The following is an 11889-nucleotide window of genomic DNA, read 5'->3' on the forward strand; positions in this document are numbered from 1 at the left end:
AAAGACGGCACATACCATTAAAAATAGTTCAATAAGAGTGTTTTTTTGTATATTTGTAGAAAAAGTTGTATAACAATTTAGTTATGCTATATCAGGTTCAGGGGTGTCTAATGGTCCCTCAAACTCCCAAGCTTGAAGAGGGTTCATAGTTTCGGAACAATGCTGTACGTACAATATTTTTGCGTCATCCGATTTTTCAGCTGTCATGCAATACTTGATATCGTGTTCAGTTAAATAGAGCTGCTTTAAGGCTTTAGAATGCCCTAGGGTTTGTTTTGGTTCTTTGGGATTGCAAGTTTCAAGCCACCATTCAAAGCTCCTGCTGTCCTCACTCCTCATTTGCGTTAACGGTTTGAGCTCGATACAGTATTTTCCCTAAAATATTGAGCAATTTTGTATAACCTATATCGGTTACTATTCTAATTTTTACAGTATTGCGGGTGTTACTGCCACCATTCAAGTCTTCTTTGAAGAATTTAAGAAAGGCAATATAACATAATTTAAGATACTATGATCCACATTTCTTTAAAAGTTGATATGGAACATGTAGCAATTTAATTAGTTTATTTTGTACTTAATGTGGTTTTAATATTTAAAAGTACCTACAAAAACGTCCTTTAAATACTGATTTGTACCTTTCCTAGATTGCCGCTCTTTTTATCAAATTTAAAATACTGCGAGTACTCCTTTTTCTTACTGTCGCATGGTCTTAAATACAACCTGTTAGATTTGTCTTTAAATCCGTCAAACTTCCATTTGTCCTTCATAATATGATCATCTAAACAAAGCCCCGTCTCTTTATTCTTCACTTGATAGTACGACGATCCATCTCCAAAGAAATGAATGACTGCAGGTGGCTCACACGTGACCGAAGGGCCTTTGACTTTACCCATCCTTCCCGAATAATTAGTTATTTTCTGACATTCTTAAGGAATGAGTTAATCATGTGGTACTTACCACCATACGTTAATGCATAAGGCCAGAATGGCCCCGCCCAGCATGGTAAGGACGGCAATAAACATTTTTACGCAAATGAGGAGTCTTATACGGAATATCTCAGAACACTCCGAAGAGCAGCCAGTGTAGGAGCTGGCTGTTTGAGTTGAAGCCAGGGAAAAGTCCTGACTAGGTGTTTCACATCCATACTGGTACATAAATGTAAAAAAAATGTGTAGAATAGTGTACATATAGTGTACAAAAAGTGTCTGACGTGTAAAGAAAGTGAAATTGTCACATTTGGTTAGAGTAACAGGTTCTTTCATTAAAAGGTGGTGTTATTTTTAAGAGTTAGTACTAGGTACGCCACTGGCGAATTTAATAAAGTTACTTTGAAAACTAATTGTTTGAAAGCAAGAAAAAACATGTTGAAATATTCTATGCAGGTTTTACTATGGCAATTTTACAGACAAATTCTTGTCGTATGGTCTAAAGACTCAAAAAACAGTCAATCGACTTTCAGTATGGCCAGCCAATTAAGAACAATGATCGATCCGTTTAATTGGAGCGACAAGTTAAATACAATTAACAAATTATATTGTACCGAATGGAAAAGGTGCGCCCCGATGTCACGACCCTTTTTACGTAACGTCTAATTTAATTTTGTTTACGTATGCCATTTACACACAGGGGCGAGTCAGTTTTTGTTTGTCTCTAAGTCAGTGGAGTACCCACACGATCATGTTATTCAAAAAAAGTGTATATTTTTGAACAAAAGATCATCTAGAAAATAACTATAGCTAAACCTCTGAATTTTCAGTGAATAATCAATAAGATCAATAATCATCATCATCTGAAAGTGACAGTTGACCGAAACTGGTCACGTGGCTATGAAAATACTGTGTAATTCTGATTTCCAGTTAAAGTTTTACCTAAAAATTGATTAACGAGACACGTTAACGTGACCATGGGCTGTCATTGATGATATCATAAAAAATATCTAAAACTAAATTTTGAGTGAACATTTTAATAAAGTAAGCTTACAAAACGTCAAATGTTAGTCACGTGACCGTACAAATTCACTTATAAGTTTAGAAAATGTCTAAAAATCAGAATAAAATCATAGCAAAACTAGTTTTTAACATTTTACAATGCAACAATGATAATGCGATTAATCATACTATTAATCGCGTTAATCAAAATTTCAACACAACGTTTTTACCCTTAACTCACCCAACCATGCTTGGAACGTTGAGAACATTAATTTTTTCGTTCCTAAATCGAAATACATAATCGTCCTTTTAAATCGCGTCCAGAAAGAAAATCGTGTACGTGGCCCAGTTTTGCGTCGAGGCGCCGGAGATGCGTCTGGCCCAGTGGCGTCAGTCGGCGTCCCGACGCCATTAATTCCGCAAACACTGCCTTAATGACAGAATCAACAGCGCGGGCCCCTCTTTTTCTCTCATTCTTTGCGTCCCTTTAATTTTCCAATGGTCCAATTTGCCATCACCATTCAAAGTTGCTTAGTGCATCATTCAGTAACTGATGGGTAATCTAATTTTGTCTTTCCGATTTTGTTAAGTTGAAACCTCCAACGATACTGTACAAAACACAAATTACCATATCCAGTTTTGCTACCTGAAGGGGTTTTTGATTATAATGGAGGGCGGAAACTCATCTAGAGAAAGTTTCAATGGTGGCAAAGGGACGGTATTGTTTCACTTCATCGACGGAACAATAATGTGAAACCTCCCTTCCAACCTTTATCACGTTTAAACATCACGTGAAAACATAAGTATCATCTTGCAACAATGACGAGGGAAAAGCAGAAATAAAGATAAATTTTAATTTAATTTCATTCTGGATTAACATTAAACTTAAAAATAGCATCTCAGTAAAGTTGACATTATAAATTAAAAAGTCAGTCAGAAAACTTACTTTACTGAAATTATTCTCAAATTGATTACTCTGTTCTTTGTTTAATTTTTAGAATTTCTTGTTTGTTAACTGGACAAGTGTGCAATTGATTAGCGGTTTGCCAAAAAAAAAAGGGAATAAAGACAAATTATGATATCGTTCAATAATTGAAGAGCCCAAAATGAAAAAAAAAAGGGGAAAAAGGAACGTTTCGCTGCTGACGTCCAGCTGGTGCACAGAAAAAGTGAAAAATCATCCCAAGAGAAGACACGTGATAGGGTTTTTTCCACGAAACCCATTAGTTTATTTCGTAGCCAAATTGATATTAATCGTTTTCGAAGGCTTTAAATGTTACTATTGAGTGTTCCGCTAGGATATGGTAAAAGTGGCACTTAATTAAAGTTTCAATATATTAAGAGTGTTTACACTGTGCCTTACAGAAGTATATCATAAATATTTCTAAAGTATATAAGAAAAATCAAACTAAATTAGAGCGACGCGTCACAAATATCAATGTGCATGAAAACATAATAGACAAACAACAAAAGACAAAAAAGTTGATTTGACGTTTGGTATTTTAGAGTTTAGAGGCCTCTGGCATTATCAAAGGTGGCAAAATCAAAAGATTCTTGGAAGTTCGAAGAGTTTTAGAGGCTTCTGGCAACTTTAAAATTAATTCAAGAGATTTCTGACGGTTTTCGAATTATAATAATTCTATATGGAAGCCTGTGGCATTTCTAAAGCTATTATAGAGGAATTAGCAATACCAGATAGGTTTAGAAGACTCTGCCAACTTTATGAAGCTTTATTGGCATTTATAATAAATTCTTGAGTGAGTTTTACAAGGTATTTAGTTTCTGGTAATTTTAAAATGATTCCAGGAACATCTGGCAATACCACAAAATTCTAGAAAACTTGTGAGACTTTTGCCAGTTTTAAAATGATTTTTTCTACGAATGTTTGCAAATAAGCTACTTTGCATACGTAAAAGTGTGTGCAAAGTGGCACTTTCCCGCACACTATGCGGGAAAAATTTTTTCCCGCACACTTTTTAAAATGCTGATTATACCTTGCAACAGTGGTTTTATATAGACTATTATACATAAAATCTGCTTAGAATTTTGCGTAGAATTCAAAAATGTAATAATATTCAGGGGTTTCATATAAAAAACACGACTTTTTTCACATTATTCTTCCGTACAGTTTAGGTAAATAAACCACCTTGTCTCTGTCTTTGAAAATGAGGCTTGTTTCCTTAGAAACCAAAGCTCATTGTCAAACAACGCATTTATATGCAATTTAAAGTCTACAACAGTGTTTATTGTTACTTATTTAAGTTAAAAAAACTATTTTAATAATGGATATCACTGAAGATGAACTTCCGGAAGATGTTCTAAAAGCCGCCAACATGGCTAGTTTGCAATTGCTGCCTCTCAAATCGCGAGAAAAATACGAGAAACAGTACGAGTTGTTTACCCAATGGTGCGAACAAAAGGGGATAAAAATCTTAAAGGAAGAGGTACTTTTAGCGTATTTTGTTACTTTAAGCAAAGAATTCAAACCTAACACAATGTGGTCAAAGTATTCAATGCTCAAAAATGTAATAAAAATAAAAAGAGACATCGATATCGGTGAATTTTATAAGCTCACTGCATTTCTGAAAAAGCAGAATGTTGGTTTTAAACCTAAAAAGGCGAAAATTTTTACAAAAGAAGAAATATTCAGTTTTATGAACTCCGCACCAGATGAAATTTACCTGTTAATTAAAGTTGCCACTATATTCGGACTTGCTGGTGCATGTCGAAGGGAAGAGCTAGCCAATTTAACCACTACACATATTGAAGACAAAGGAAACCTCATAATTGTTAAAATTAGGGATTCCAAAAATCATACAGCAAGAAACTTTATAATATCAGAAGAAGTTCATAACGGAACCTACCTGCAACTGTACAGAAGATACACCGGCCTACGTCCAAAAAAGTCAAACAATCGTTTTTTCCTAGTTTACAGAAAGGGTAAATGTTTTTCGCAAAGTGTTGGAGTAAACAGTTTTGGAAAAATGCCTTCTGAAATAGCTATTTTTTTGAAGTTGCCAAATCCAGAACTCTACACAGGGCACAGTTATCGTCGATCATCGGCAACGTTCCTGGCCGATTCTGGAGAAGGAATCACTGACATAAAACGCTTGGGGGGTTGGAAATCGACTACGGTAGCTGAAGAATACATTGATGAATCCACAAGTTATAAAAAAGGATTAAGTAACAAAATTCTGACCTTCAATCCTAAAGAAAGTGAAGCAGTTCCAAGTACCAGTATTTTACCTTCAGTTGCTCAATCTGCGATCAATTTAAAAAACGCGACCAACTGTACATTTAACATTAATGTTGTTAATAACAATAAATAGTTATAAGTTGTTGTTTTTAATATCAATAAAAATTAAAAACAAAATGTATAGATATTTCATTCGTAGAAAAAATATTGTTCCTAACACGTGTGCAAAGTAGTTTTCCCGCACTTGAAGCTTATCCTAACTGCCGTCTAACTGCTTTCGCATGTGGGAAAACATAACTTTGCACACTGAATAGGAAAACTACTATTACAGAATTTTGGCAATTTGAAAATTGCTTTAAGGATCTTTGGTAACCCCATAATAACTCTATAAGAAGGCGTGTAACATTTCTAAAATTGTTCTAGAGGCATCACTGGCAATATAAAAAGAATGTTCTGTAGTAGTAATTTCTGTAGAGAACAAATGCAATTAGTGCTTCGTATTTGTTTTTAAATTACTAATGGCTACTAAGCCCTAAAGTCAGAAACTTTTTGCTTAAAAGGTATTTTCGAACAAAAATTATGGATTTCCAAATTGGACAACTGAATTGCTCTTGGGAATATAATGCTTTGATGCTATTAGGAAGGAGAGAGCAGCTGCTGACAAAAAAAATCTACTGCAGAAATTTCAAGTTTATTTAGATACGTAACGCAATACTTGGAAAACGTTGCCTCGTATAAGAGATGGCAGTACAAAAGCATATTGCAAAACTTTGTATTAGGAAGTAGGAGCCTGTCGGCCTGCCGACATAACCCTACGGTTTGATATTCCAATCAAACTCGTTCAAGTCTTTTAGACTTCTTTGTAGTTCCACTTTAAGCCTTCAGGAGGTTGTAGTGGGACCTATTTTGGTTTTTCAAAGATTAGATGAGGAAAAATTAGGTTACATGTTCATGTAAGGCGTTGTAAGGAAAAAGTGCATTTTATTCGATTTTTTGTGGGACTCGTCCGCTGTTTATCGGCGGCGTCGCGACGCTCCAAGCTTATCGATCGCCTGTTGCATTGCGGCTAATGCGCCGTCGTTTATAAAGCTTGTCCTACTAAGCTAATCAACTAGTTTAAGAGGAAATGTGAATCATACCTTATTCAGTTATGATAAACCTTTACTACAGCAAAGTTTTTGTATTGTTATCTAAAATGCTATTTTCTACAAGCAACATTTTTGGTAGTTTAAGAGGCACATCCGACATTCTCTGTTAACAAGACATCCGATACATCAAACAGAAGCATGCACTTTTGGATGACGTCCAAACCGGGAGAAAAAGAATTGGAGCAAAATTCCCGGATCCTGATCTGTACAAATCACGGATCTTAATCTTCCTTTCGTGTCTCATGCCTTCGGGTACAAATAATGAATAAAATATCCGACAGTGCAGCGGGCGCTATAAAGCGCCACCGGTAATACTTTAAAAAGACATAGTAAAACCCTTATTCCTAACCTTTACGAGGCGCTTTCAACCTCTTACTATGTAGTGAACGTCTCGAGGATTTCGCCACGGCGAAAAGGGCCAATTCGATAAATCATTTTCTATTCGGTGCCGAATAAAATCGCCGCTTTCCATGCAATGTCATCTATGTAAGTAGGTAATAGAATTTTCAACTTTGAAGATACGGTTATCGGCTGAAAGCTTGTATCTAATCAATAAATTTTAAAGTAGTTACTATGTAGGGTGTGTAGTAAGTATTTCCAATTTAATATCTAGTAACACCTATCTAGTATCTTTAACACCTTATTATGTATTTTAGGCTTTAATTTGGTCACGTGAGGACCCAACCAATCGACTGCCTCTTACAAGACTTCTCATATTCCTTTGTTCTTATTGAATTTTCCAATTTTTAAAAGTATCGTCCTTATTTGCACTATAATCTATTTCGGTTGTTCAGCGTTCGAAAACACCATTAAACCTGATGAACTGAGTTTTCTAGCTCTTTGCGTTTTTGAGTTATTTCCATTAAAATGTAAAAAAGAAAGTACAGAGAAGAGTAGAAGAATGTGTTGAAAAGACTGTCGTGCTGCCTAATTGCCCAAAATTTTCAAGAGAAGGCTGTTAATTCAACTAAACAATGCTGCCAGTTGCAAATTTAAATTGTCACGATTACATGATGTGTTTTTACAATTTTAGCTTTTCCAACGATTTAAATGTAATTTACAGACTTTTCAAGCTTAAAGATGACATCTTCCTGGTCACATGACTGCTGTTGACATAACAATGTTGGCAGCTGCAAATTTTTATTGTCACAATCACCTGATGTGTTTTTACAGTTTTGGATTTTCCAACTATTTAAATGTAATTTACAGACTTTTCAATGTTAAAAATGACATCTTCCTGGTCACATGACTGCTGTTGGCACCTGCAAATTTAAATTGTCACGATCACGTGTCGTGTTTTTACAATTTCTGCTTCAAAAACACTCTTGATAATTTTCATGTTTTTAAGATCTTTAAAAAATTGAAAAATGGCAAATTTGACAAAATCTCAATTTTTCAATTTTTAAATGTATCGTCCTTATTTTTACTTTTTCATCTGTTCAGCATTTGAACTGACCTTTAAAAGCTGGTTGACTGATTTTTCTAGCTCTTTACGTTTTCAAGATATTTCTTTTAAAAAGTAAAAAAAAGAAAGTAAAGAGAAAAGTAGAAGAATGTGAGAAAATGATTTTGTTTGTTAATTGCCCAAAATTTTCAAAAGAAGAGTAGAGGAATAAGAGAAGAAATAAGATGATTGAATTGGCTAATTGCTCACACATTTCAAACGAGAGCTAACTGATAAAAGAAGAGCAAAAAAATGTGTTAAAATGGTTGATAAATTCAAAAAAAGTCAAACAACACAATTCAAAAGACAAACCGATAAAAGAAGACCCCAAAAGTTCTGTCAAAGTGCGCTCCTGAATTCTTCCAAACTGATTTCTGGTCACAATTATTGTTAATCATATTATTGCAAAAATCATCTTGTTCTTCATAACTTCTGCACTAACATTCTTTGGTATTTGATAATCCACATGTGCGTGTAGTTGCGTAAATCACAGGACTGTTCGTAGTTTGTGATTGGTCGAGAAAGCAGATTTCAGCATGCTGCTTTTTCTTGACCAATCACAAACTACGAACAGTGCTGTAATTTACGCAACTACTGCACATGTGACCTTATATTTTTGTTACTTTTTCTTCATTTTGTCACACTGTATACTTATTTGTTAAATTATTCCTACCCACACAAACGAAATCTAGTGATCATTTCTGCAAACTATTGACCCCAAAAACCCAACCCAAAACATCTTATTACTTACTAAAGACGTTGACTGCCCTTAAAGGGTCAATCCGATTAAAAGGTCAGGTTGCCGACGAAATGTTAAAAGCCAGCCAGTAAAGTTCGCAGCCTTTCTATCATCCTTTCATTATAAGGCCGGCATTAGGGTGAACCTGGCAAAAGGTGAGGTGTCCCGGTAAAGGACAAAACTGCTACACTTCAAACTTAATAATCCTCTTGGGCTGATAAAACGTTGACGTATTTAGTATTGGCACAGAATGTGAAATACATGGGGACCGAAGCAGAGGACCGGACATGAAATGGCGCTTGTGTGGTTTCTGGTCCACGATCGGATTAGGAATTATGTTTAGGGTGTTGCGGTTCGGCAACGAATTGGTCATTTTGCACGGCCCTAGGATATAGAAATGCGGTTTCATACCTCTGATTTCTAATGTAAATCCGGTTATTGCAGTCGGGGGCTGAGAGTATAATAATTTGTGAGCGCGGTACGTAAAATGAATAAATTGTCTAGATTGTTCATCTAAAACGAATAGTTTTCACACACACCGTTTTCAAGGTGGGAGTGGGTTGGTCTAAATAACTTAAAAAAACTAGACAATATCAAATTTCAGTTCCGACGTTTCGGTTATTCATAATTGATTTTTACATTTTTGAAATGGGCTATCATCATATCATATTCCTCTGATTATTGAAAATAACAGCTCAACAATTCCCTGTTAAGTCACTTGACACTTCTTCACGTGACATCATTGACATTTTCAAACGACTCCTAATTGCTCAATTTTGCCCCAGTTTAAACTTTCTTGTATCTCTTCAAATAACCGAGATCCCCATGGTGGCTCGTAAACTTATACGAAATATATCTGTATACGAAATACACCTTGTATACAGGATGGTCCAGTTTTAAATGTCATTAATTCACCAATCCATAGCCAATTAAAAAATAAGTTGACATGCATTATGTAATTTTCCTGAAAAATAAGGAAAATGCAGTCCTTCAAATTTCTGTTTAAAAAATCGTTTTTTTGTCATAACTGTCAAACTGTTGGAACAATTTTGATCAAATTTGGAACACGCATTATGAAATTAATACTCATTATGAATGACCTTTGCCAAAATTCTCTAGTAGCCTAGATACAGGAAGATGGTTTTAATGTTTTTGCCTTATCTTCTACGTCTCTAGATATTTTTAAAAAATTACGTGTTTTTTTTAAATTTCATTGTTTACGATGAAAAAGAAATTATCTCTTATAAAATTCTGATTTGAAACTTCCTGTACGAGAAGTTCAAAGACCCAAAACTAACTCAACCCAACTTAAAAATTGTCTTGGAAACAGAAAATTTACTTAAGAAGCTTAAAAAATTTAATTGTAGCTAGTTTTCATAGTTTCCAGAAAAACTGAAAGACTTTAGTTTTGAAAATTGACTGAGAAAAGATAAAAATTGATTTCAGAAACTTAAAAATTGTGTTTGTAACTAGTTTTCATGCAAATTGAGAGACTTTAATATTGAAAATTGATTTGTACTTGTAGACATAAATAACTACTTTTTCTAGAATTTTTTACTACAAATTCATACTTTTAAACCTTAAAAATTGACTTCAACCAAAAAGTGACTATGAACTAATGAAAAGTAACATCAAAAGCTTAAAATTTGCATTTGAAGTAAGTTTTCATAATTTTAAGACAAATTTCAATATTTTAGTTTTGAGAATAGTCTTAGATAGAGGACATTGACATTAGATTCATGAAAATTGTCTTGAAAACTAACTTTTCTTGCTTTTAACTTTGCTTTTAATTTTGTCAGAATTCTGGACTATTTTTAGTGTTTCAAAACTGCTTTCAGCTTGGAAAATCGAGTTTTAAGACTATCTTTACCAAGTTATTGACACAGCAAACTTAAAAACAATTTTCACATTCTTCATAAACTTAAAATGGCATTCCAAGCTTTGTCACTATTCAATCGACTTCTAGACACCTCAGTGCTAAAAATTCGAGTATTTCTTAAAAAACTAAATTGTTTTCAGTACCTCAAATCGAGTTTCAAGACTATCTTTACAAAGTTTTTCACTTATCAGGTCTAAAAGCCAATTTGTACACTGTCCACAGTCTTGAAAATGTTATTTCAAGCTTCTTCAGTATTAAATTGACTTCTACACTCATCATAGGTGCAATAAATTGTAGCATCTTTAAGAAATTCAGACTGTTTTTAGTGCTTTTAAAGACTGAAAAATCGAGTTTAAGACTATTTCGAAAAGTCAAGTTTCTTCAGTAATAAAAGTAAACAATTTTGGTATCAAATGCTACGATATTAGTCTTGAGAACTAATTTTTAGAAATGAAATAGTTCGAAAATTTAATTTACTTATAGACTTGTTCCAGTCCAGAAAATTGAGTTGTACACCAATTGAAGTCCTGAAAATAGACTTTTGGACTCTCTTTAGTCCTAGTAAAGTCAGTTCTAGCTTTAAAAGTTAACTTTTAGATTATCTTTAGAAGTAAAAAATGAGTTTCATGCACAATACAATCTTTGTCTTGATTTCCGGACTGTTTTTAGTTCTTGAAATCCAGTTTCAGACACTCGACCAGGATGGCAGTTTGAGAAAACAAATTATAAGACTATTTCTAGTAGTAAATAGCAAGTTTTTAGACTATTCGGTGCAAATTTGGACTCTCACAAGTCTTGAATGATCAGTTTTACACTATAAAACGATTTTTTAAATTGAAATTTGAAGGATTGTAAGTTCAATTTTAAAGGTAAGTTTTCCTTGCCATTTCCTCTCATGTTATACACTTTTTCAATAAATTTTCTTATGCAATTTGTCATGCCAATTAATATATAAGAGATAGGCTGTTTTTAAAATCGAAAATAAATTGTTGTGTATCTTGTAGTTTTGGAAATCCCCCAAAGTCAAGCCGATCTTTATTCCAGCCCCCAAAAACTGAAAGTCGACGTTCCATAAAACAGGCGAGAAAACAAACGGCGGCCGCTTCTTGGAGAAACTCCTCGTAAGTTAGGGCCCCGTGAAAACGGCGGGTGTATCGGACCCGAGCGGCCAAAACTTTTATATTAATTTAGTAAGTCGACCCGGACGAATACAAAGGGACAGTGGCCCTCTTTGTTTTTGTCTAAAAGGCCGAGAAATTTATTAGACGCCCTTAAGGTCAGCCCGGCGTTTCTTGATTAAATTTAGACGCGCGAATATGGAATACCCTGGGGAGGCGAGCGGTGAATAATGATCGATGCAAGTGTATAAAACTTAAAAGTTCACGATTGCCATCAGGGGTAAATGCCATCCTGTCATATACGGTTCGTAAATTTCCTAATGTTCAACGGAATCAGGAGCGGAATCGCTGACATTTGTCCACCTGCAAAAAAAAGGGTCGTAAAGTTCAACCGACCACATCCAGGTCAGCGGAGCTGATAACGTTGCAATTTTATT

General features: G+C 34.4%; 1 protein-coding gene across 1 annotated transcript; it reads right to left on the reverse strand.

Moving 5' to 3' along the window:
- Nucleotides 1–32: 32 nt before the first annotated feature.
- Nucleotides 33–1230, reverse strand: LOC145727021 (uncharacterized). The gene is made up of 3 exons (XM_081976398.1): nucleotides 958–1230; nucleotides 636–894; nucleotides 33–375 (listed from the first exon to the last, which is right to left on the reverse strand). Exons 1-3 carry the CDS (start codon nucleotides 1185–1187, stop codon nucleotides 82–84), a joined length of 783 nt encoding a protein of 260 aa, XP_081832524.1. The 5' UTR covers nucleotides 1188–1230; the 3' UTR covers nucleotides 33–81.
- Between the last annotated feature and the right edge of the window lie 10659 nt (nucleotides 1231–11889).

Source organism: Ips typographus, linkage group LG3 (assembly GCF_016097725.1).
Source record: "Ips typographus isolate SLU linkage group LG3, UJ_Ityp_2.0, whole genome shotgun sequence".
In the NCBI taxonomy this organism is placed as follows: Eukaryota; Metazoa; Arthropoda; class Insecta; order Coleoptera; family Curculionidae; genus Ips; species Ips typographus.